Source organism: Manacus vitellinus, unplaced genomic scaffold (genome assembly GCF_001715985.3).
Source record: "Manacus vitellinus isolate BGI_N305 unplaced genomic scaffold, ASM171598v3 scaffold_2_pilon, whole genome shotgun sequence".
NCBI classification, from domain to species: Eukaryota; Metazoa; Chordata; class Aves; order Passeriformes; family Pipridae; genus Manacus; species Manacus vitellinus.
Genome location: NW_021940208.1, coordinates 28,821,769 through 28,849,296, shown reverse-complemented (window position 1 = coordinate 28,849,296; position 27,528 = coordinate 28,821,769). Strand labels below are relative to the sequence as shown.

General features: G+C 40.2%; 1 protein-coding gene across 4 annotated transcripts in view; it reads left to right on the top strand.

Moving 5' to 3' along the window:
• ENOX1 (ecto-NOX disulfide-thiol exchanger 1) overlaps positions 1–27,528 on the top strand; it is a 285,209-nt gene that overhangs the window by 241,563 nt on the left and 16,118 nt on the right. For all 4 annotated transcript variants that reach the window (XM_018071491.1, XM_008934599.3, XM_018071490.1 and 1 more), the window contains 3 exons: positions 1,212–1,396; positions 16,648–16,755; positions 21,372–21,428. In XM_018071491.1, coding sequence (XP_017926980.1) covers positions 1,212–1,396; positions 16,648–16,755; positions 21,372–21,428 — 350 coding nt within the window. The remainder of the gene's footprint in view (positions 1–1,211; positions 1,397–16,647; positions 16,756–21,371; positions 21,429–27,528) is intronic.

Below are 27,528 nucleotides of genomic sequence, written 5' to 3'. Positions count from 1 at the left end.
TTTCCTATAATTTGGAGTTTAATCATATTGCTGTTGAAGGTGGGCAAGAAAGAATTCTGTGATACCAAGTCTGAAATCATTTAATCAGGAATGTAAATCAGTTCTGTGCTTCACTTACTGAAAGTTGATAGGATTGGCTATAGTAGATTGTTGTTTTTTAATTACAGCTGCTCTGTAATGTTGTTGTGTTACCAGGTTCCAAGAAGGAAAATAGTACAGTATGGCAGTTTGCTATGCCAAATGACCACTGCTACTGCCAAGTATAAATACTACCAGGAGTGGGTTCTTCTGTGGGATGATAACCACATCCCTAATTAATGAATGCCACCCTTCCCTATATGTATTTATGCTCAGATAATTTATTTAAATAATGTTCCTACTACATGCTTTATAGCCTTCTGCCTTTTGCTACACAAATTTTAGCTTATATTGCAGACTATGCAAGTCATTTGGCAAATGTAATTTCCATCCCTGCATACTAATCGATTTCTTCACAAACACCTGCTATCAGTTATGATAATAAAAATGCCATTCTAAATTGAAAAGGGGCCAAATGGAGCTTCCTAAGGAAATGACTTAAGTGTCTTTCAATGCCTTTAATGTAGTAATGTTCTTGTAGTGCCAACACGTTTTTTCAGCATTTGCATTTTATATAATTTTACTCTATTACGTCATTTTCCTGTCTAAAGGGTCCCTCATAACTGTTGCTACGAACTAGTTCATCACAAGGCTGGAGAGAAATATCTGTGTTTCCTCTCTCATGGGTCTAAATCCACCAATTTTACATTTGGAAAATTCCTTAGCACAGGCCTGATTGGAACATCTGGCCACTATGCTAGTATAAATACTAAATGGCTGTATCAATTCCTATAACATCACTGGGAAAATGTTGTAAAGTTGGTTGGTGCCTTGCCCTTGAACCACATGCCAGTTCCTTCCTAAAATATAAGCCTAAATTTAGCAGGCAGATTGCAAGTAGCATTTGAATTATCCAGGGTCACTTTATGGCTTCTTCCATCTCAAAAAATAACTTCCCAGCAACAGTCTTTGCCAGAAACTAATCATTTTCAGCTCTGCTGGGTCTTGTCTCAGCTCTGAAATGTCTCACTGGCTTTCAACTGTATTGTCATCTCCCCAGACAATGTCCTCTGTATTATTTGTGAGGAAACAATCCGTTTTACTGATTTCTTCACATTTTCATTTTCTCTTAGCTCTAGCTGCCCAAGCGTATGCACTAAAGGAAGAGAACGATAGTCTTCGATGGCAGCTGGATGCTTATAGGAATGAAGTGGAGCTCCTGAAACAGGAGAAGGGACAGCTCTTTCGAACAGAAGAAAGCCTTACAAAGGACCAGCAGTTGCAGTTCCTACAGCAGACAATGCAAGGCATGCAGCAGGTATTGCTAAAGAAGAGAAGAACAGGTCTTCTAATTTAGGAAAGTGGTACCATGGGGCTGTGCTGTACTTCAGACTAAAATTTTAGGGATGTTAGATGGGGGAAAGGGGAGGAGGATTTGGGGATATATTTAGGGATAGTCATTTTGGGAATTCATAAACTATAAACCCACTGATCATTCAAGAAACTTTCTTACGCATTTGCTAGTTAAGAGAAAATTACTCTATTGCTCTCCTCACTTAATCCAATTGGCCCTAGTTTTGCACAAAAGTTAAAAATTTTGTCCAGTGTATCATAGTCAATGTTCTGTGATGCCTTCATTTGCATTCATCTGCGTCTTTCTTTCTGATCTTGTTTGAGGACGACTGAGACGCCTCCAGCTTGTCCAGACTACTCTGCTGCTGACTTGCAAATGGTTAGCAGCATCAGTGCTATCTCCTGAGCTCTTATCATTTATGCTGACCCATGGACATAACCTTTTCATTCAGCCAGTTTTTTTAAGTGGCTTAGTGCAGCAGCAAAGCTTTTTCTCTGATACCAATGAGAAACTGTGGTATGTCCCTGCAGGGGCAAGAGGTGTCAGTTTATCATAAGTATTATCCCCTATTTGTTAGTGTGCTCCTGACGTTGTGCTGGGCAAGTCTTGGCGAGTATATCCAGACTGCTCCCACTGCTTTGTCTGACATCCACTAACACATGAGCAGCCCTCATTCAACATGCATGTGTACAGCATCTTCCCTGCCCAGGCACTTGTTCGGATGGTACACGGCAAAATGCAAGGTCAGTGGCTCACCGAAACACTGGATTGTGCTCTCATCTAGAATGGAGCTTCTCTAGATGGCACTGCAGAAGTTCATTTTGCTTCCTTCATCTGCCCCCTGAAGCTGCTCATGCATTGCTTGTCACCCCCTGTTATTAGATTCCAGAAGGGGACAAGCTGTACCCACTACTCGACTGTACTAAGCTGCTTTTGTATGACAAAATCCGGGAGATATTCATTGGCATGTGAGCTGCCAGAGTTTTACAAAATTAGGGTGATTTATTGTATAGTGGAATAATTCTGAACAAAATATTTAAAACATAGAAAATAAGTAATTGATAATTCAAGAATAAAATCTTTCCCAAACTTCAGAATTAAGTCAGAAATACTTGAGGTTTCCGTATACTATAGATAAGTTTGAGGTCTGTTTGTAGTCTTATCCTTATATCAATGGATACTTAAATATCACTGGTTTTATTAAATTTAACACAGCATATATAAAGATTGTGTGATATTTCATCCTGGTACTAATTCTCTATTAAAATTAGTGAAAAGTGGGCATAAAATACTACTAAATAAAAATGCTAGAGACCTAGCACCCATTTTGCATTATTATAGTTTCCTATCTAGGGTCTTGGATGAAGACTAATCAAGTCTGTAGAATATAAATAGATTTCTATTGAACCTCAAGCAAATGTTAATAATGCAAATCAAAAACAGCGACTCTGTTCAGCTAGCCATGGACACTGTAGTCCCTATTCCTCTGAGAGTTTCTATGTTCGTGACAGTTCTGCTGTGAGGTTCTCAATTTTTCTAGTTTGCCATCTCAGGGTCAGACCTACTTACTCCCAATGGGATATAATTAGAGATGGCCCAAGGAGCTGGAGAAGACACTGCAGATAATGCAGTCTGACAATACGCTGAGGAGAGCAGCAACACAGAAGCACGGGAGGTGTAGTTCAGAATACTTGGTGGGAAATTATCAGTCAGTTAAGCAGCTGGATGATGGTTTTGGAATTCAATAATTAGCCATAGTCATGACATCCCGTAACCTTTGTGCTTTTCATGTAGTTCATGCATGAATATTTAGAAATAAACCTTTGATTTAGGTAGACTCAGTTTTATCTCAGCTTGGTTTTGTAAAATGTTGAGAGATGACAACCTTAGCTAAAATCCATCAGTATAGCAAGTGCTCAGCATCTATGGAAATCAGTCTCACTATGAAATATTAAATATATATCTGGGACCTGAATATAAATAATTTAACAAGAAGACCTGTATTCCCTTTTATCCTTTTGTATATATTAAAATTAATTTCAGACAAGGTAAACTGAATGCTGTTGAATTCCTGAACCCTTCATATATGTCAGCATTAAAAAATATATTTCTCCTTTTCTCTTCATTTCCCCCCACTTTTTCTTACACTTCTTCTAACTCTGAAAACTAGAGAACAAGTGATTAGAGCTGCAGACTGAAAAGCAGATTTATCTGAGAAAAAGTGTATGCATTTTCAGAATCAAGACATTTTTTTGTAAATATATTTGATGCCAAACAGTAGCAAATAACACAACACCAACGTATTTTTAATGTACTTCTACCATCTGGATGTTTTTCAGGATTCTTTCCTACATTTGCAGGACTGATGAAATGAATGTTTATTTTCTGTTCCATCACTCCCACTGATCCAAAGTAGCATCAGCAAAATCACACAGATGTTCACTGATGAAGTATACCTTATGGGCCATAGCAGCAACCTCCTTATTTACTGTGTCTAAAAAAAGAAAATCCTTTGGACTAATGACATTGAACTTACAGGGGTTTTAGTCAACTTCATCCATAAAACTGTGTCACAGTTTAATTTCATACACACTGTGAGATCTCAAAGAAATGGAAATAATGTCTTGTATCCATGGTAACAAATGAGATACACTTTACCTGATTTTGAGATGGAAATTGAATTAACTTGTCATTGCTGCATAGGTGGTATTGCCTTCAATTTATTTCTATATGAGAACACATATACCAAGATGATCACTTCTTGAATGGCTCTTTTTCCAGCAGTGTTTGGTATTCTCTGACAAAGTCTGTATTAGAGAAAGGAAACACAAGAGAGGATGTTTTAGTTGTAACTATTTTTACAACACTTGACAGCACAGCTGTAAGAATTTTTTTTAGTCTTGTCTCTGTCTGAAATGTTTTACCAGATACATGACTATAGAAAACACAGAAAATATCACCCCATAGTGTTGCTTAATTCTTGCAATTATAAGGCTCAATTTTCAGTGGATATATAATTTCTCCAGATTGTAACCAGTGAGTTTAGCACATTCCATGTGGAATAGCAAGCAGAATTTTTTCAAAAAAATTCCCAACAAAATGTTTCAGCCACTCCAAGAAAAAAGCAAGAAAAATATAATTTTATTGTATATTGTCCATCAAATATGATTCTTGAGGAAATGCACTTGCCACCTTTATGCTTTCAAGCAGGGGCTCAGAATTCGACAGTGAGTCTCTGTTGAATTAATGATGTGGTTTCCAGATCCTTTATAAAATCTGTCTGAAATTGATAATGTTAGCAAGCCTTTGAAAAATGTTGGTTTGCCACATAGGAGATTACACTCATAGCATATGTCCAAGTAAATTTTAGGTTTTTAGTGGTCATCCAGGGTTGTTCATGAACCACTTCCATAGCATGGCCATCAGTGCAATGTTTTAAGCCTCAAGTTAGTCCTAAGTCTACAGAGCACACTGTAGCATGGCTCTCTAATTTAACAAGTTAGCTCTACCTTTTTTGTCAGGCTTAACTGACCAAGGTATGGGGTTGTGCTTGCATAGCTGTACTGATTCCTGAACTGGTACTTCTGCCAATAGACTGTTAGTTCTGCATGGTACTTCATTGCATTATGGAAATGTATGATAACATTCTTTCCTCTCATAACTTCCTGAGCACGACGGGCTGAATTTAAGCTCCTGCAGGCAAGGGTGTCATCCAGAAATCCCCATTTAAATCATACTTCCATCTATGCAAACTTCAGGAAATGTACACAACTGCCTACAGCTCTGCTATTGCACATGCTGGAGTGTATCAGGGACATTTAAGAGGCACCATTCTGCCCCCATTACTTTAGGGGCCTGATTCATGGGCTGAGCTTGGGATCATACTCTTAACACACAGTGACAGCACAAGCTCCCCTTCATTGGTGGTGATGCATTAAAGCCTAGCCATGGGGTTATTGCACAAGCAGGGGACGCACAGCAGTGCCTCTCTTAAAATTAGTGCTTGAGGTGGAAGCAAAGAGCCAATGGAACAGTCGTGGGGGATGGGGCTGACAAAAAGGCTGATGTGCTGCTGCAGGTGCCGTTGGCTTGGTTAGCTCTGCATATCTCAGCAGGAGACTGAGCATATTCTGAGCCTGCTGATTGACCCACATGGGTATCATTCTGATGAAGCATGTTGAAAATCCACTTTTGTCTTGTCTTCTTTTTTCTCCCCAAACAATTCCAGTTTCACTTGAATCTCAATGCAGATTGTGAATCTGAACACTCAGAAGCCGGGAACTGCCAGAACCACTGCCTGTGCCTTTTGCTTTGTATACCTCAGAGAGCCTTCCCTGTTCAGTGCCGCAGGCAGAGAGTACACAGTTAATCATCACCTATTCAATACTTTCCTGTCCTTGCTGTTCTGTATGCAACTCAAGGTCTTTCTGCAAAGGCCACATTGCTCCTGACATTTCCTACCTACCGAGGACTAGCTTTTGCAGTTTACTAAGCATTTAGCATGTAAAATAAAAAGCACATGCACCTGAGACTTATATAGCTTTTTTAAAAGGCTTTGATAAATGCCAGATGACTAGCAATCATAAAAACACAGAGTCATTTAGGTTGGAAAGAACCTTTAAGACCATCAAGTCCAACAATTAACCCAGTACTTCCCAGTCCACCCTAAGCACCACATCTACGCTTCTTTTAAATATCTCCAGGATGGTGACTCCATCACTTCCCTGGGTAGCGTGTTCCAATGCTTGACCACCCTTTCAGTGGAGAAATTTTTCCTAATATCCAACCTAAACCTCATTTCAGGCTTTCAGTGTTCATCCAGGGTAAGACAGTTTGGTCTGTGGTACGCCTCACTGTTGTGGTTGGGAGGGTGAGAAGAGCTGCTGGAGTGCATTGTAGCACCCTCCTTACACTCACTGCTCCCTCAAAGGAGGATGGTCATGGTACAAATTTGATGAGGAGGACTGTGACGTGCACACAGTTTCCACCATGCCATCACTGGGAGATGGATTTGTAGTCTTTTGTCTGAGATGGCACAAGAGTGATCTATCATGTTATGAAGCAAAATCATGTACCCCTAAAATACAGTAACTGTTCTGAGTAGAAAAGCCAGAGGTAGCTAGTGGTGCCTCACTGTGGTGCCTTTGAAATGAATTGGATTTCTACCATTTCCAGCCACTGGAGCAGAGCCAGTCCATTTTCAGATGTCCTCATAGAGTTAGCAGAAGTTTTTTTCTTCAGGAAAAGATGGCATTGCTCAGGTCTTTCTTCCCCTTTTTTCTAGCTTTTTCTCATACATTTAATAGAAGAACTTACTATTTCCATGGTCCACACTCTTTCAGTGGGAGCAGTAGTCTTTTTTTTGATTCCATCTATGTCTTGCTCACCAAACACCTGTTCTGGATATAATCCACCCAATGTACTTATGCACAACTATAAACTGATTCTTCTCCAAATGCAATATTAAATAAGAGTAAATATAAGAGAACAAAAAAATTATCCCTTATATTTGTGTTTTACCTGCTGCATAAACGGGCCAGAATAATTAGTGGGAAATGTTTTTAATTACTACTCTTGCAGTATGAATTCTGGTTAGATTGTTCTTTTTTCGTGTAAAAGTGACACTGGAGTAGTAATGGCAATACTAATAACCTTATAGGGAATGGATACAAGTTCAGTGCGAGGGACTGAGCCCAATGTCCAGATGTTCGCTTCCAGGCCTGTCTCTTCTCTCACCCAGTGGCTGATACCTGAAAACTGTTTAAGAAATATGTCATCTCAGGAGAGAGAGAAATGCTCCCATAAGTGTTATCACTGTTCTCTAATGCTTTTCAGGGCTCTGTACAGTACTGTCCATGTTTAAACTTCCAGAAAACACTTACTCTTTCTGATTATATTAAAAAAAACCAAGAGCAGCTGGCAATTAAGTGCTATTTATTTACCTGATCTCAGACATGCCAAATGGGTTCTCTTCTCTGTTTAACAACCTTTCTTTATTGAAAGTAATATTTGATGTCCCACATCTGTGACCACCACTTCAATAATATTAGAGAAGTGTAAATAAAGGTCCACAGATACTTTAAGCACCTTATTCCCAACAGCTGTTCTAGCGGAAAAATGGAGGAGGGTAGCATCTTTTTTCCTGCTAGTGCTGATAAAGCTAAACTGCTATTGGCAGCAAGAATAAGCCCTTCATAGAAAAATAATTGGGTGCACACACTTTACTTAAAATATGAAAGAAATCAACTAATATCTCCATTTAAAAGCTTGTATAGTCTAGTGGTGGTGAAGGAAAAATCTCATAAGTTTTACAGTCCAGTGATCTTACATGAATTTTTTAAAAGATCCTAAATACTAGAATTGGCTTGCTGATTAGAGTTTCCAAATGTGTTTAATGCTATCAGTACTAGGAACTCTGTTTCCATTTTGGGAATTGTGTCTCATTAGGAATTACACTGAGTAAATTGATTCTCTTCCATAATGTCATTTTTCTAATTAATTTTTTATTCTCCTTCAAAACAAATAAAATATTTTTCTTGACCAGAAAATCAAAATTTCAAAGATCTAATTTTGTTTGTTGAGAAAAGGGCATGCTGTATCATGCTTATTTGCAGTTCCGTGAAAGAAGACATGAGATTATACAGTCCAAGTACCATTAACTGGTGAGGAAGTATCCACAATGGACAGTATTGGTGAAAGGTTGGAAAAGATGAAGATGAATGGGTGATCCTGTCTTCTTTTGACTGTGCATCATGTGAGGTGCCTTGTAGAACAGGTATGAGGGCAGAGGGAACCTGATGTTCATCTGGGATCAGCCTGCTTTCTTTGATCAGGATCAGAGAAAACTGTAAGCCCACCTATCCACTTACCTATTGCCGGTAAAGTCAAAGGCTGTGTAATATTCCAATCATCTCATTTAGCAAAGGTAGGAGGGAGCTTTATTGATGAGGTACAATGGGCTTTGGTCAGACTTCTCCCCTCCACAGACCACAATCAAAATTAAAGACCTTGTGTAATTTGCTTTGAAAGACAGATCCCATAGAGGGATCCCTGATGCTAGCCCTAAGTGTGTATTAGTAAATTGGGAGAATCTAAATTCTGAGAGGAGGGATTGATTCTGTAAGGTTCCTAAGGACTTGGGTCTTTTTCTGATTTGCTGCAGAAGTTCATAGATGACTGAAGAAAGCTTGGGGTTTTTTTGAGGAGTAAGAGATATAGTAGAAAATTACTTGTCAGAGGAAAGCTGTAGAGTATCTCTTAAGCCATTCATTTCACCATCCATGTTCTCCTTTTGTCTGCTGCCCAACCCTTAACGCTGCCTCTTGAAGCTGGTGTTCCTGAACTGCTATGCCTCACAGAAACAAAAGAAACTGAGAGCTAATTTTCTGATATCTATTAGGTCTAGAACTAGAAAAAGTGAAGTCAGAAGGTACATCTAGATGTTGTGTACACCTCTGCTCAAAACAGGAGCATCTCTGGAGTTGTCTCAGTTTTGCTCAGGACCTTGTCTAGCTATGGTCTCTGAGGATGGAGAGTCCATAGCTTCTCTGAGCCCTTGTTCAAGTGGTTGACCACCCTCACTTTGGAATATTTTCCTTATATGTAATACGAATGTTTCTATTTGTCCTCAATCCCCATTCAGGACAAGGCTGACTCCACCTTCTCTGTAACCTCCCTTTAGGTGGTCTCTGTGTGTCTGTGTCCATCTGTCTATTTTCTCATTTGGCGTATTTCTTATGATACAGGCCTGCCTGCAACTACTCTGAGTACTGTAAATCTGTAGGACCTCTGCAGTCAATCTGATAGCATGGAAGGGAAGCATGGCAAACATCTCCCTAAGAAGCAGCTGGACAGAGTTCATCTTTAGTGCTACCATACACACTCACCCATCAGGTGCGTGTCCACTGCCTGGCCCCCTCCAAGGCAGTTCAGCTTTGGAGCTAACATGTTCAGCATGATCTTTGCCTCTGGCCGGAGAGCCAGGAAGACTCACTTTGCAGGTGAATGCCCATCAGACAGGAGCTGGGCTGTTGATCTACATGCAGCTCTTCACCAGCCCTCTTTCGTCACTGCAAACCCCATGATCCACCCAAATAATTCCATCCATATGGCCAGGGACACAGCCAATCCCTGAGAAGTGGGAGGGATGAGAAACACTGCACTATTATATTGTGTTCCTTTTTAATCCCTTTAAAAAAAAATCCACAATCATACTCTTTATTTTAATAATTCCTTGCTGCAACATGGCTAACTTCCTTGAGGGCTCATTTCTAAAGCTTCTTTGACTTGTCTTTCACATTCTCCTGTTTCCTTGGTGATTTGTCAGGCCTCATCAGCATCTTGTTACTAATGCATATTTGCTCAGCTGGGAAGTCACTTTCTCATTATTCAAGCCTGCCATGTGCTGGCCATTTGCGATATGAAATCTTGTCTGTTTTACAGAAAGAGAAAACACTCTTCCAGGCAGTCCACGGGAGTACTAGGAGAGGGATTTGTATTTTTATTTTGCAATTAGTTGATTTCATTTTAATTCATTATTTCTTTTCCTTCTAGCTAAGAAATAGCTTTCTGAAAAGAAATATTTACCATCCTTCTCCTTCGTGTTTGTGAACAGCTTCTAAGAATTTTGAAGCACTTATTTTCCTTGCTGATTTTTGTCCTCCTCCAACTCTAACTTCTTTTCTGTATATTTTCTGTATAAAATAAAGTTAAAAAAGACAGAGCAAGGTTTTACTTGAGGAAATAGCAAAAAATATAATAAACACTCAGAAACTGCTATCATAAGTGAGTCCTTTAATTTTTAGGTGAACTCTGCAGGCATTTCAATGCCTGTAATCTCTGATTATAGTGTAGTTTAGGGGAAAGGGCTTCACTTTTGCACACGAGAACTGCTTTGCAGGGTTACTGTTTTATACGAGTGCCTTGATTTCATTGGGACTGAATTAAGTAGCCTTGATTGGGTTACCACCTGCCTATATGAGACATGTAAGTTTCACCTTTCTTTTAGGCACCTAGTGAATCAGATGTTCCCATTTTTCCTGAATAGGGATATTTTTACTATAGGTGGTAAGTGGAGAGTAATATGAGTATGCTGCTCCTACAAATTATATGGATAGGAGCTCAGTTTGCCTGAGTTCACTGGGTGTCTAAGACAATCATTCAACTAAGTCGATTCATTTGGACTGTGTAAGACCATTCCTCTTTGACTGATACACTCAGAAGAGTTTGCTGCAGATCATTTCTGGACACTCTGTAACTACTCCATAAATGGGAGAACCCTTGCCTCATTCCCGTGGCTGAACAGGATGTGTTTGCTGAAACTGCCTGCACAACCTGTGATCAAAGTCAGCGCTCACACCTCAGAGGTGTTCTTTTGTCTGCTCTTCTTTACTGCCCTTTCTTTAAGGTCTTTGTAACCCTTTCATGCTTCATTTCAAGCAGATGTAGAGAAAATCATAAACAAAGTAGCAGGGGCTGGACCATTCAGCAATATAACTGCTAAACTTGTGGCGAATGCTGATTTTTCTTTTTTCCATTATTCTGTCAGCCTTACAGTATCCTAAGTACAGCCTCAGGCCCTGTTGTGGCTTCTGATCTGCCTCGTTTTTGTTTGCGTGCAAAGTTGATGGTTTCATGCTGGAAATCATGCATTCCTTCTGAGATCCTTGTCTGTCCTACTAGACTTGGGGTGTGACCACACTTCTAGATATATCCATAATTTATATTCAAATGTACCCTGCCTTCTGAGGAGCAATGAAGAACTGTGGACAAGGAGGAGGAGAGGAAAGAGAAGGAGTATTTCATGGCTGCACAGTGGTACACAACAGCAAGCTATTACTTTCCCTTTAGGGCTTCTCGTATATTCTAAGGCAGTGTGTGTTGTTCAGTTGTTAGCATTCTTGGACACACTAGTACTGCATTGTACACATCCTGAGTAATTCAGCTGGCTTCAATAATGCCATCTATATTTAATGTTTCAGAAGCTGTGAAGATTGGTTTAAGATGGTAATTTTCTGTCTGCACTTTTGAGATTTGTGCAATATGGGTGGTACTGAACTGTCTCTGGCAGAGATTCAGCCAGAGGTGGGAGGTGGGAGTGTGTGAAAAAAAAACCAACAAAATAACACATACCCTCTTCTCCCCCACAAATGAAATTAGCTAACCACTTATTATGTACAGGGAGGATTTGGTCCTCATGAATGAAGGAAGCTTAACACAGGAGAGTGATATTTACCATTTCTACACAGAGCAGTTTCAGAGTTGCCATTGGAAACAATGTCTTGCATTTTTGGGGGGATCTAAAATGCACTGATTGATATTGATAGACAACCAGGAGATTAATTCTTTTCTGCTTTTCCATCTCCTCTCTGGAAATAGTTAGAGAATATTAGTGATGTCTACCAGTCTGATCTGGTCCTACTACACAGCTTCATCTCAGGGTCAACCTGGCAGCCATGATACAAATGCTTTTGGTTGCATATAGACCAGTCGAGCTTCCATACTGGTACTGGTGGAGCTCTAGGCTCTGCAGGTGTCTCTCTCCAGGATCATTGGAGCTGTAATGATGCTGTGACATGGTTTTCTGCTTCCTGACACAACTGGCAGGGCACTCTCAGAGACCCAAAGAACTGCACACTAAGAGCATGGAAGACACCAGAAACATGAGCCAGGTATTTCCTGGCTGTGTAACCATGAAATTACTCCTTTGCTTGATGACACTGGGGAACTGCTGTCTGAATGCCATGGACATGTCACAAAGCTGGAGATATCAGGGCTTAAAGGAAATGGCCAGAGACATGAGACAAGATGGAAAAAAGGGGCACTTGTATAGCTGTGGTGGCTGTAGCTGTGTGGCTAAATGGGCACAGGGGGAAACTCTGGCAGAAAGGGTAGGTGAGTTGGCAAAGCAGGTGGAACAGTATCAGACAGCAAAATATTAAAACCAAGAATAATTTATTTATTTTGATTGATTGTGGTATATACTTGCAAGCAAACTGAAGGGCAGAAGAAATACCTATAGGATCAATTTTTAATAAGCACAAATATATGTGAAAAACAAAGTAATTCTGAACACCATCATCTTGACATCATTCATTATAATCTTTATGGAGAGGCTATCTGTTTATAAGCAGGCATGACAACAGTCCCTGTTATGAAACTTGTTGCATTCCTGCTAGTGTAAGATCCTCTTCCCATTTGCTTCTAACTTTGCCAAACATCAGGTATTTGTGCTGAAATTTTACAGGCTGTTTATTTGTCTTAGGCTGATATTTTTTTCCATTTGAATATATTTCTTCATTTTCCAAAATAAGACTTCAAGAGAAGAATATGCTGTTTGGCACATATAGCTCCATGTTACAACTTCTTGGTGGCAGCATCGACCACTCAGGAAAAAGAAATACCCAAACCTGATCCATGCAAAATTAGTGGGTTCTGCAGCTTTTAGAGATAAATATGAGGGAGAGAAAAAGAAAGGTAAACCCCCAAGGGTTGGCTACAAATTTTAAATAAATTTATCATCTTTGAAGTTTGGATGGGAAGGTCCCACTTCTGTGAATGAAAAACCTTTTGTATGACTGGGAATATGGTGCCTTAGTTAAAGATATTCTGCTTTACACCCCTGTGAAAATAGGACCCTTTGAAAGTATGAGCCTTTGTACACACAGTAAGCCTTCAGTAGTTGACAGTTTAACCACTAAGACTGCAGGAAGATATTTATCTCATATCAAGCACTTTATAGCTCATACTGCAATGAGAATGCACACTCTCTTACTCGAGGGAAACTGAGCATGTTGGATATTTTCCTGGGATTCCTGTTCCTCGCTGGTCCAGAGCCAAGAACAAACATGCAGAGCATCACATCTCTCTCTCTCATGCTTTCAGTGTCTTCCACACCAATTCCTTCCATGCTCAGACAGTGTTGGAAAAATATATTAAACACAAAACAAGAAAAGTCAAGATCAAAGGAAGAGGTATATAATTAGACTAAATTACAGTGGGAGATCACAGTGAGAGATGCAAAAATAAAACAGTAGAAGTTTGTGAACTGATCTGCAATATGTCAAATGTGACCATGCAAGAACCATGGGGAGGGGGTGGGTAGGATGGGGAAGGAAATAGCAGTTCAGTTGTGTAACAACTTCAGCCTATAAGTCAAACTTGGTTTCCCCTTTGTAACAGACATTCAGTACTGAAAAGGCTATTCAGGGTCACGATAGACTGAAAACTCACTTGGGATCTTCCAGATGGGAATTTATGTTGTGCAGAATGACAGACTCTAGGGTTTCTCCCAGAAGCTGAAGTAAAATCTCTAAAGCAGGTTAAAGGTAGTCTGGCCACACTAGTGAGACATAACTGCTCAGAGAAGACTCTGAAATGGGGGAAAAGGCTCCTTTCTAATAACAACCCTTCACCATGTTCAGGTGTGTAAGGTGAAACAGGTTGCAGCTGCAAAAGAGAGGACATTTCACCACCTGCTGCTAGATGACACATCTGCTTCTCAAACCTCAGGTGTTTCGGCTAGTGACCCTTGAAAGGGTTTATGCCATATTTCTAGTATCCTGTGTTCTCTGCTTCTCTTCTGAGTCCTGGAATCCATTCTTTCTAAATTGCAGACATCAGCTGGATCTATCCTAGGTAAAACTTAATGGTCTGCTGTAACATGAGTTTACATGGGGTAACTAAAGGGGGTTACTAAGCAAGTTTGCAGACAATACAAAACTGGGAGGAGCTGTTGACTCCCTTGACGGCAGGGAGGACCTGCAGAGAGATCTCAACAAATTAGAGGGCTGGGCAATCACCAGCCACACGAAATTCAACAAGGAAAAGTGCCAGATTCTGCACCTAGAATGGATCAATCCCAAATGTTCGTACAGACTGGGGAATGAGATGCTGAAAAGCAGTGCCACAGAAAGAGACCTGGAGGTCCTGGTCGATGGCAAGTTGAATATGAGTCAGCAGTGCCCTGGCAGCCAGGAGGGCCAACTGTGTCCGGGGGGGCATCAGGCAAAGCATCACCAGCCGGTCAAGGAAGGAGATTGTCCCGCTCTGCTCTGCACTGGGGCTGCCTCACCTGGAATATTGTGTGCAGTTTTGGGCACCAAAATATAAGAATGATATTAAGCTATTAGAGGGTGTCCAAAGGAGGGCAATGAAGATGGTGAAGGGCCTTGAGGGGAAGCCATGTGAGAAGTGCCTGAGGTCACTTGGTGTGTTCAGCCTGGAAAAGAGGAGACTGAGGGAAGACCTCATTTCAGTCTATTACTTCCTCCTGTGTGGAAGAGGAAGGGCAGGCACTGATCTCTTTTCTGCTGCGACCAGTGACAGGACCCGAGGGAATGGCCTGAAGTTGTGTCAGGGGAGGTTTAGGCTGGGTATTAGAAAAAGGTTCTTCATGAGGGTGGTTGGGCACTGGAACAGGCTCCCCAGGGAAGTGATCACAGCACCAAGCCTGACGGAGTTTAAAAAGCTTTTGGATGATACTCTCAGGCACATGGTGTGACTCTTGAGGATGGCCCTGTGCAGGGTCAGGATTTGTATTCAATGATTCTTGTGGGTCCCTTCCAACTTGGCATATTCTGTGATTCTCTGATTCTGTAATGGTCCCTTCTGGGGACCTACATAGGTATTACTGTGTGACCTATGACAATATACACAAATTCAGTGTATCATTTGAAAATGTAGGAAGTAGTACCCAACAGGCAAGATGAACACAACCCTGGTTAAGAAATGCCAAAGTAGAGCTTCCTACACAAAAGCTGGTTGGGCATAAGCCTCAGTAGAAGAGACCCAGTTATTTCATGGAAAAGTCTCGAAATTTGACATGTTCTTGTGCTGTGGTACAGTGAATACATATACCAGAATGTCTCTTGAAGGCTCCCAGGGGGCAGTCTAGGTGGCAAGATCCATCAAAAAGCTAACTAACCCAGCTGGATTGTAGAGTGTATGAGATATAATCAGACATATACTCACACGTATTTTTACTTCAGTGGCTGAATTAATCCATCATACTGATGTTCACTTACACAGAAATACACTACCAATAACTCCACAAGTCCCTGAAATGTCACCTGTTTGCAAGCTGCTCTGAAAACAATACTGACACCACGTCCTTTAATGCCTTCTTCCAGTGCAGTGGAAGAAGGGCTTTTTCTAGGTTTGCTGTCTGTAACTTACAAAGATGCTGAACACCTGCAACATCAGTTTGAGTCCGTTACCAGCCTGAGCTGGTAACTAAGCTTTAGATGTAGGTACATGGTTAGATCACTAATGCATGCTAGTAAAGCAATTAGTCATTCAATTAGTCCTTAAAAAGACGTGTGCTTACAAGCAATATGTTGCCCCAGCAGAACATAGTTTCCTTTCTTGATCACTAAGGGAATACATCATAAACTTCTTTTTTTAACCTCACGTTTGTCTGCTCTTGCTCTTCAGCAGTGTCTAACATTCTTCACATCAATATAAAAATACATAACTGCTTCAGAATTAATTAAATCTACTGACCTGTTCTTGACAGTCGCAATAAATCTATGCAGAACCTAAAGCTAGCCAAGAGCAGGAGATGTGGGCTTTTAAATATGCTCCTGCATCCCAGAATTCTCTTCATAAAAATAGATTTTGGTCATAGCTTTTTGTTTTGACAGGTAAGCAGTCTTCCTGGCTGATATATTGATTGTAGGGCATCAGTCTTCCTGATCTAATGAAATATCACAGCACAAGAAAATAAAAAAAGGAAAGCTTTTGTCTTCTTGGCAAGTCAGTCTGAAAGCTTTCCAGAATATTGCTTTGCTTAGAATGAAAATGGCTGTGGGCCAATGACTAATTATATTAAAGGGCTGGGCTTTTAAATTATTTACGTACCATAGTGTTTACCCCAGTATTATTAAAACCACTGCATATACTTCTACAAATAAGATTTTGGTTCAGATGAATGTGACAGTCACTCTGTGGGTGATGTAGCAGGAGTTTCTACTTTAATGTAATAAATAGCTTAATGCACATTAGCAGATGCATTACTCTTGGAGCACTGCTGCAGAAGGAGATGCAGATGAAAATAATGTACCTCTGGTCCATTTAGACACATCAGATTATGCAGCAATAATAACTGTAGGAGCAGACTGCAAAACATTGTTTGAAATGAAGATTTATCAAACTGAGGATTTAAAACTGCTTTGGATCCAGATGATGCTAACCAGAAACTTCTTTTCTTTGTGCAGCAATTATTGAGCATACAGGAAGAATTAAATAACAAAAAATCCGAACTGGAGCAAGCAAAGGAAGAACAAACACATACTCAAGCAATGCTTAAAGTCCTGCAGGAACAGGTGAGTGGTTTGGCAGGAGAAAAATGCTGGCTTAGGCATGCTAAGAGGGTGGAAGTCTCATGGCTTCACCTCCAAAATCCACAGGATTCTGACCATGTAATATGCTGTGAGTAGGACATAACCTTATGTGACCTGTATGTCTGTTCTAATTAGGCTAACAGAGAGTTTGAGAAAACAGAGTGAAAAGGGACCCTTACTTTGTACTATCCAGTATTGAAATTCATGTCTTGAATAGCATTTTCTCTTAGGTATTCTACATAGATACCAGTGATGTGTGTTTTCACTCTGACTTTAAAAAAAATATTGAGTGAGTTAAATATACCTGAAACAAAACATTTGTTCCTTCTAAGAATAAAATTCAAAAAAAAAAAGGTTTTGGCCTCTCCTGTGCAATTCATTTTTATATGAATATATAAAATAATGGCATTATCACAATAGCATTAAAAAAGTAGTTAATGCATTTATTTAAGCAGTGAGAAGCAAATTTCTGTAAATCTGATTATCACATCTTCTTTGACACTAAGGTGTTCTATGATATTGAGAAGTATATTTGATAGTATTGTTTTATAAGCAGGGCAAGATGGATACTTACACAGCAAAAAGAAAGTCTGGTCCTAAATCTGTAAATCTAGAGAAGAAACAGTGCATTGTGTGCAAGCACAGTGTGCACAAATACATGTTGTCTCAATAGACCACATGACATGGACGCACTGAAATAGCAAATACTCACCTGTGGTGGCACAGCCACAGTCTTTGCTTTGAGACCTTATTTTAATCCTTTCTGCATAAACTTTGAGCTAAAATATTTGATGACTTAGTTAAGTATTTGCAGTTTAAAGTCTGTAGAATCTGAATTGCTTAGATGGCAGAGATTCAAACTGCTGATGGTTCTTTTGTTCAAGATTTTTCAGCATGTATGTCTGAATATGTCATCAGACAGATGTATGCATTTAATAAACATATTGGGAAAACTAAATTATGCTTATTTCAGATTTTTTTAATGCTTGTTTCAAAAGCTGTAACATTTTTTCACATTTAACATTTGTCTTTGAACATATCTAGTGACAAATATATTCTACAAACTAATAATTTACATTCTATAAGCTTTTATGTTCAGATACATGTTCTTAGCATTTATGGTTACAGAGATAAATGAAAGCTGATGCAAGAGTGTAATACAGAAAATGCAATGAGGAATAATGGATTTGGTAATGACAGAATCTTTATAAATACAGAATCCACCAGGTCTCTTGAGTTAATTGCATCTCATTTCCATTTTCACATGGCATTCAAGGTATAGCATTATAAAGTACTTTAAAAAAAAAAAGAAATTGCATGAAGTTATTTTATGTCTTTGTAGCAATTAAATGCTACAAAAACATATAGGAAGATCTTGCAATGTGAGGCCCAGCAGGGACCATCAGGGCAGACTTCTGAATCTCCACAGACTCCTACTAATTGCAAATCAAATGTGTGCTCGTGCTAGGCAGACAGGAGAAAGAGTAGGTGGAAAAAGGCAGGATAGATCTGCATTTGTCTTGAGAATTAGCTCTGAAACACGCCTAAGGCCAAGACTGTAAGTAACCAGAATTTCTAAAGAGTGGTAGGCAGCCAGTGTGCTTCTCCAAGAACCCTGAACAAGTTTAAAAACTTTCCAGAACAGCAGAGGCCATAGCAGTAATGACCCCCCCTTGCCAAGGCTCACAGCTTTTCTTTACAAGCACCACAGCTTATCTGTATGTTTTATCCACAATGGGTATTGAAAATCATTCAGCTGAGCCAGGTATTTATTTTATTTCAAAAATAAATAGTGCAGGACTCCAGCCTTGACTGTATGGCTTGGTTTTGTGATAGGTTTGCTAAAAACTGCCTTTTCATCCCAAGTTAGCAGAGGGATCCCACCTTGCCTTACTGAGGGCATGTTTGCTCGGAGAGGTGCAGCTGTGTCCAAGCATGGTTGTTCCATTCACCAACCCAGCCACATTCAGGCTGGGATGTCCTGCTGGGAGAGGTCCTATTTGCTTGTGCACCATTTTGCACTGCTGTAGCCAAAAGGCTGCTGGATCAGATCCAGCACATGACCATCAGCTCTGGTTGTCTGAGGGATTCACGTCCACTTGTTTGAGTCAGATCTACTGCACCGTAGTATTAGATTTATCAGAGACTTCTGACTCCTCATCCCTTCTCCTTCTAGGTAGGCCCTTCTTTGTTAGTGACACTGGCTCAGTGTGTTGCCTCAGCAAACTCTCTGCTGGTAACATCACACTTGCCATCGACCTGCGATGAAGTCAACCTAGAGGGTAAGGCAAGTCCTGCTTTTCCAATATTGTATATTTTTTCTGAGCTTCCTATTTCAACATTTCTCTATTTAGCATGTGAGAGAATAATATAATTTAAACATTAATTTAGAAAAAAAAACAATATTGGAAAAAAAAGATACTTCATCCCTTTAGCCTTTGGGAATGCAGCTGCACACTTTCTACCCTTAAGTTTTCCACCATTATCTCCACTGGTTCACCTCCACCTCTTACTGTGGTGGTCCTAGTCCAGACATGGATGCTAGCACCTTCTTACCTGAGCTCTGGCATCCTTTTCAGAGTGTAGCATGCAATAAAAGAGATGGAAAGGCTCAAGCATCCTCTCTGCATTATATTAACTGGTGAAGCAGTGCCAGGGCGATGGTGGTGGGAAACCATGGTGAGGTGAAAGCCTGCTGGACCAATGTAGGCTGGAGGCTGAGCCCACTCTCCTGTCAAACATACATGTGGCTGATGGTAGAATGGTATGTCACCAGAAGAACACATGCAAAGCATTGACAAGGAGCCAGCAGCTACCAAGGGTGATGGCACTTTATCAACGTGGAAAAGGAAAGGTGAAAAGTAAGTGATGAGCAGCATTCCTTGAGCACTCAGGATGTGGCACTGGCATGCAGATGAGTAATTCATATTCAGATGAGTAATTCAGCTGAACCCAACAGGACTGCTGATGTGAGGTGAATTTCTATAATGAAGAATTGGTAGAATCAGGAAACAGCTCTTTCCGTCACACTGTGATGCAGAAATACCTAATTCTGGTATTTGACTGGAAGTAGCTATCTCTGATTGTTCCTACCAGCCATCCTCAGGATGGTTATTCTTTTCAGTGAGGGAAAACACATAGTCTTTATTGGAAATTCACCACCCTGCTGTCAGCATAAATTGCAGACTTTTCAGGGGTATTGAAAGATGAGCTTTGGTGAATTGAACCAGGACACTTGATGAATCTGCAGTCCCCAGCTATCCTTTGTACTGCTTTATCAGGAATTGTTGTCCCCTTCCCTCTCCATCAGGACTGGTTTAGTGGCTTGAACAGCAGTTCCTGAACTGGTGCAGTTTACAGCCCTGCATAATAATAAGGTATGAACAGACCATGGCCTGCTTACCTTAATAGACAAATTGGAAACTGTGACAAGTTGGAAACTGAATCACACTCACTTCAGCTGTTGATGCCACATAGTAAAAATACGATGGAAGTAACTTAGCTGCCCGAGGATGGTAGTTCACCAACGCTTCTGAGACAGACATCTAATCGATACATAAGAGAGTTCCATTTCACCCGGATTTTAGGACTGTTGTCAGTCAGAGCCACAGCTGTAGCATCAACAGTTGCATCAAGCCCAGCTTCTTTGGCAAAAAACAAGGAATTCAGAGGAAACTTCTGTTTATTGTTCCCCATTCCCCCCCCCCCCAATCCCCAGATATCTATTCTGAATTAAGTTAGAATAAAAGCACAATTCTTCAGAGCTTTACCTAAAGATCAAATGGTTCTGGGAGCTACATTAAAGTGTACAAACCTCCATGGCTTATAGGCTCAGGAGAGCTGCTGTGTCTCCTCTTTGCTCTGTTTGCTCAGTAACAGGATGAACAACAGCATATTTCACTGTGGCTCAAGATGTGAGCAAGGACTTCCTTAAAATCTCTTGAGAGCAATCTTTACAACCTCTTGTGTAATCCTGGATTTTCCCCAAAAAGCTAATTCAGGAGGGAAAAAAAATTTTTGTTCAGGTCATATATTTGCAGTGTTTCCTCAGCTCTTCCTGCCACCAGTTAAATAAAAGATCTGTCCTCCTCACCTCCTTTTCCATCATATCCAGGAGCCAGGAGTTATTTAGATGCTTCCTCAGAAAGACAACATGTAGTAGCACTTTGGCACCTTAAACAGCTCAAAATATATAATTCAAAAGTAATTGTTAGCAAAACACTATTTAGCTAGTAGCAACTTGCAAACATTGTAAAGTTTAAATTAATAGCAACAACAATGGGAAATGAAATTGTTTATTATTCTTGAGAGCAAATTCTGTACACTTTTTATGCCTTGAAACTACTTTCTAATCTTATTATTTAAAAATAATGACCCAATCTTATTATTTTTCTTTTTTTTTTCCCAACCTATCAAGCCTTAAGTATGTTGGTTTCAAAATGGTTTGAGCAAAAACTCATTAGAATTATATGCTCCATCTGTTTTTCTCATTGGAAGCTTTATAAAATGCTCTTTCAAATAAATCAAAGATAACTGTGTTAAATACTCAAGTAATGTACTTGTTTTGTTCTGTTTTGTTTTTTGTTCACTCTTTGCAGTTAAAAAGCGCCAAGGAATTAGCAGAAATCAATGGGCATGATGAATCTCAAGCAAATGTAGGTACAGATTTAGATATATGCATGTGTATGGTCTGAAATTTACTATTTGTGTCTTAAGGCTGATAGAATGGCTGAATGATTTGCACATCAGGTTTGAAGTGCCTGTTTTTTCCTTGAAACCACAGGTTCAAATCCCAGCAAACTTCATTTCGAGGTAGATAAATTGGGTTCCGTGCAATTTACTTTGTAGGATTTATTTGGATGAGACTTTAACAACCAATGTCCTAGTTGCTCTATGTGGGTGTTAAAGATACCATGGAAACGACTGCAAAAGAAATGCTTTTCCTTAGTGTCCTGTCCAGGATTACTCAAGATACAAAGTTATACCATTTGTTTCTGTAGCTGCCACCTTGAGCTGGGCAAGTCTGGCCATATTTCAGTTCTGAGTGAAGTGATTTATGCAGGTGTATAATTTGGAAACAGTTAATTTGCACGAGAGGACTAAATTAATTCATTGAATCGTTATTTTGTGCAACAACATGAAAGGACTGTTAAGGTCATGTTTTTAAAACCTGCTGCCAAAAAAAAAAGAGCTTCTGTTATTCCCTTAATGATTGCAGTCAAAATAGCAATTTCCATAAGGGGAGAGAGAAAAAAAGGGTAAGTTTTGTGCTATGTTTGTCATCCAAACCATGCAGTCTTGTGCTTTGTCATAAATATATGAAAATTAAAACTGATTATATAAAATATTTTTCTCCTAGACAAGAGAACTAGCAACAGTTTGAACACTAATATATTTTAACATCTACTTTAGTCCATGCGTTGTCTAATGGCTCAGCCCGGAAAACAGATATATTTTAAACCTGAATGGAAGGCTCAAATTTTGTGAACTGCTTAGTGATAAGGAAATGTTGTCCTCCTTTTTTTAATCCTTTCCTGAAACTCATTCATTGTGGTCTGTTTCTGTAGTGAAGTCAATAGAACCTCATAGCTCTCAGCATTTGAGCAGGAGACATTCGATATTGTCTGATAGCTCCAACAAATCTGCAACTGCAGTCTGTCTGCACAGCGTCCCATTGCCCCTTTGAAAGATTCTGTTGGCAAACCAAAAATACATTAATCCAAGGATGATCTTGAAATACTCATATATGCTGCCTAAAAACTGGTATTGTACAATAGTTGATTGCAGGTTTCCTAAAGGATTATATAAATGTATGGCTTAGAAACTCTCTAAAGGAACTTGCTTCCTTTAGAACTTTACAACCAAAACTGTGGATAAAACAATGTTCTGCAGTATTGAAATGTTTTAAAGGAAAATTACCTGAATGCTTCAACTTTTATCATTCTGGCTCGTATGTAACTGGATAAAGAGGAGAGCTTGAAAGTTTTATTTTTATATAATATAGAGGTTGAAGTAGGCTTAAAAGGAAACATTTTGATTGTGTAAGGAGAGTGCTTCAGTACATCCTTCCCAGATATCTAAAAAAAAATATTTCAGAATCTTTGGTTAACGGTAAATTTTTCAAAATGTAGTATTTTGATCCAGTTTGTAATTGTAGGAGCTCTTCAAATGCCTGAATTTTCCATAGGATAGAAACTCCGCCCCTCTTTCCCCTGAGCTCTTCCCATGCTGATCTCATAGCAATATATGACTCTTAAGGAAAAATTCAATAGCTAAATTAATGGCAAAGAAGGAGTCCAGACAGTTACAATTATTGAGTCACAGTCACAGCTCTGTATTCAATAATAATGCCACCATGAAATCAGAGAAAGCCTAGCAGTACAAATGGAAATAGAGAAATAGAGAGAAAGAACTGATGTTAAAGCATTTGCTGCAACAATGAACTTTGTAAAGTGAAAGCTGAGATACCTTTTAAACAATTGTCGTTTATATCAATTATGTAGCACTTAGGTGGTGTGCCTTGCAGGTTGTCTCACCACCTATATTCTCAGCAGACACCGTGGTTCTTGCCCCTGGCCACTGTGCAGATCGGGGATGATCAAAGAGAAGAAGGCTTGGTGGCTCCTACGTGGTTGTTAGTGAACTGTGATGCATATAATGGGATTAGGACATATTAGTTACAGTTGATGGGTTGAATTCAGCAAATGAAATACCTCTACAGGCCGAGCAATAGTGGGAGGTGTTGGTAAGGAAAAATGGTAATATATGTCTGTATACTGAACACACAATCTAATCTTCACACTATGGCATATTTAGATTACTTTGAAGAAAATTAGACTCGTAGAAAGGAGGGGAGAAACTTCAGGCACACTGCATAAGTATCAAGAAAGCCCGTATTGTAATCTTAAAAAGATTACTTTCTGCAGTCCTCAGGATTTCTCCTGATGGCACTAGCCTGCATCATATTTTACATTAGAAAATGTTGTTACTGGAAATATTTTTCTTAGCAAAAAGCGGAAAATCTATACTCAGACTTATCCTGTTGTGTCTTTTACATGTCCATTGTGTGAGACCATCCTGAAAGGGAAACAAGGATCTAGACAACTTTGGAAAAAGGCAAACATCCCTCCTGAAGGAATTTATAGGTTCCAACCTATAAACTGACCTTCATTTTTTTCCTCATTTTTTTTTTTCAGGAGAATTAACTAGGTTGACTAAGAGGCTGGAGCAATTGCAATGTCACATTCCCTGCATGGCTGTTCACAGTCAAATCTGCAGGGGTGGGGGGCATCAGAATTTCAGTGTATTGCCAGTACATCTGTTATTTCCAGAAAGCAAAACCATCTTACAAGGCTCTGTACAGAGTCATAAGGGTGTTTCATGAGTGACTTGCCAGGTACATGCAGTAATATTTGTTATGGCTGTTGACATTTCCCAGCTATACTCTGTGTCAGGAAAGGCCAAATATTGGGCTTAAGCAGTACATAGAGCCTGAGACACTGGCCTGGTGTTAACAGAGACTTCAACATCCAGGACTGCCAGAGGTGCTGTCACTGAGTGCTTATTTCCTTCAGCTCTGTGGTTAGAAAGAGATTGCTTCTTGCTTCTGATCTGCCACCCTTTTAATTTCCTCTTCATTGCTGCATATAATGATATTTCATTCACATCTCTGTCTTAACTGAAGAGAAAATAATGACCGATGGACAATCATAGTTTCAGATTTAATCCTTTTCCAGGATGTTCCCAGACTGCTGGCACCTGAATAGTCCCAACATGAAAAAAAAAATCTTGCTTGGGTGGTGTGCTCCAGTAGAGACCATTTTCCAAATTGAAAATGCTGATCCTGTGTTTTGTGACTAACTCTACAAAGACAATTTATTCTTCCACCATTTCTGCAAGTTCAGTGGCTTTCTGTGTTTTGATCAAAGTTCTCCTTATGCTCACTGCTGAGTTCAGTATAGATAGGGCACTGCATGCAAATACAGTTATGTAGCCTCAGTGAATATATCCCTGGTTTTTAAGTGGGAGGGTTAACATCCATAGTATCACTCTATTGTTAATGGAGAAAGGGAGATTTTTTTTTCATATAAGTCTCCTTTTAGAAGTACTCAGTAATCTTCTAGGAGTTTGTTGCTCTTCTTTGACAGCTATCTGCCTTCCTTAGATAGCTGCTTTGAATAACTCCTACCTTTTGCAAAAGTGCTGTAAAATGGTAATCAAGAGTAATCAAGTGCTCCAAGTTCTGACCAAAGCAAGATGGATCATGGTCACAGAAGCATTTCGAATGCCCAGATTGCAGTTGCATGGTAAAGTCCTGATGCTGTTGTAAGTCACTAATCAAATTCCCATCAGGTTAAAAAGCCAGGATTTTGCCAGAAGACTTTTAGGGTTACTTCATTATCACCAACACACAATAAAATGAATATATCTCAGAGGGTGAAATTGATTTCACCACAAGTTTTTTACCAGCTTTTTGTTCTGTTTGAGTTTCAGTGTTTGAACAAAGCTCTGACTTTGACCTCATTTGTCTATCTGCCTTCGGTTAGCATTTTCCACAGCTTGGACACAATATTCTATGGGTTCTTCTCCAGATGTGAAATCAATAACATCTCTGCAGGAGATGCCAGAATTTCAGGTTGGTTTCTCTGCCCTGAGAAGCTTCAAAGCCGCATTTCTAGAGAGGTGCATCGTCTTATGTGCACCCTCTAGCCTGTTTGTTTTGTAACTGCTCCCCTTTGCAAGTGGATTGTCTAAAGAGAACAAGACGGAATAATGGTGCAGTGCAGGGATGAGGATAGCTCCTTGAGAGAGAGATGTGGGGTTTGGTTTCTCATCATGGGTGTGTTATGTCATTAGAAGAAGGTGCAAGGACCCTGTACCCTGACTGGAGTGGAGTGTAAAGCCCTCAGGGATTAGAGAGACCCATTTACTGTCTGTATTCAGATTCCTCTGTCCTGGTGGAGTCAGGACCAGGGGGTGAGGAGTGGCTGTGCCTCTTTCTGCTCCCTGCCTTTTGCATTCCGGGCATTTATCTGTAGCCCTTCCATCACTCATTTCTTCTCATTTCCTTTAATTAAGGCACATGGAATATGATAGCTTCAAGCAGCTGTGACCATTCACAGATCAGCAGCTTTCCTACTTAGTGCAGCAGGCATGAGGAATGACCACCTCCTGAATTCAGTACCACAAGGTCTGAAAAGTAACAGGAGTTTAACGGGCTGTTTAGGATGTTATCAAAGACTCTGCTCAGCCTTCCGAAATTCTTATGCACTGGTAGATCAAGTCTCCTTGAGTTCCTGCCCTTGCCACCCCAGCTCTGGTCCAGAGAAAGAGTTTCATTAGCATGGTGCAGATGTCTCTGCTGGCTAAGTCACAGTCTCTGAGGTTTCAGCCATTACTGAACCCTAAAGGGAGCAAACAGGGAGTAGACCAAGGTACATTCTGACAGAGAATGTGCTACCTGAAGCGGATCCAGGCAGCAGCAATAACCCTTTTGTTAATGTGCAGCAAGAAATCGCACCACTTCCCTTGTCCCTAATTAAGAGTGTCAGAGTAGCTTGGCTTTTGATTGCAGTGAATTCCCATCATCTGAGGGAGGAGAAAGAGAACTCTGAGATACAATGATAAAACCTATTCAGCCACCCACTCAGCAAATCACAAAAGTTTTTTGACTTTAAATTTAATATGAGCTCCATAGGGACACCCTTCTTTAGTGCCCAGAGCTACCTGACATTTTAATAATATCTGATCATTTTGTGCAGCCTTTCATCCCCAAGCATTTTCCCCAAGTATTTATACTGCACACATTTGCAGGAGTCATCCTGTCATTTCTGGTGAGGAATAACATTCAGCCTTATACGTATGCAGCTGTGTGCTTAACCCACACAGTGTACAAGGCAGATTGGCTTGTCAGAGCACTCAGGCTCCCCCGCAGCCACCTGAAGGATGATGGGCCACCTCTGATTCAGCCACAAGCCTGCTGCTGCAGTCCTGGGGGTTGTACACCACATTCACATTCCTTCCAACCTGCTTTCACAGAAAAAAGTGATAGAAGTGAGAAGGGAACTTCAGTATCCCCAGGAGCCACTCTTCATAGAATCATAAAATCATGGAATGATTTGCAGTGGAAAGGGACACCTTTCACTAGACCAGGTTGCTCAAAGCCCCATCCAGCCTGCCCTTGAATACTTCCAGGGATAAGGCATCCACAGTTTCTCTAGGCAGCCTGTGCCAGTGTCTCACCACCCTCACAGTAAAGAATTTCTTCCTTGCATCTGATCTAAACCTGTCCTATTTCAGTTTAAAGCCATTCCCCTCATCATACTCCAACATGCCCATGTGAAAAGTCTCTCTCTAGCTCTCTTGTAGCTCTTGTAGTACTAGAAGATGCTCTGAGGTCTTCCCAGAGAGCTTTCTATTCATCAGGCTGAACAACCCCAACTGTCTCGGCCTGGCTTTACAGGAGAGGTGCTCCAGCCCTCTGATCATCTTCATAGCCCTCCTCTGGACTTGCTCCAACAGGTCTGTGTCCTTCCTATGTTTGGGTCCCCAGAGCAGGGCACAGCACTCCCTCCCTCCACCTGTTGGCCATGCTGCTTTTGATGCAGCCCAGGATACATTTGGCTTTCTGGCCTGGTAGCACACACTGCTGGGTCCTGTTGAGCTTCTCGTCAAACAACATCCCCAAGTCCCTCTCAGGAACATGCCCTCAGAAAGAGTTCATCATCAAGATCCACTCCAAAGGAATGAGAACTC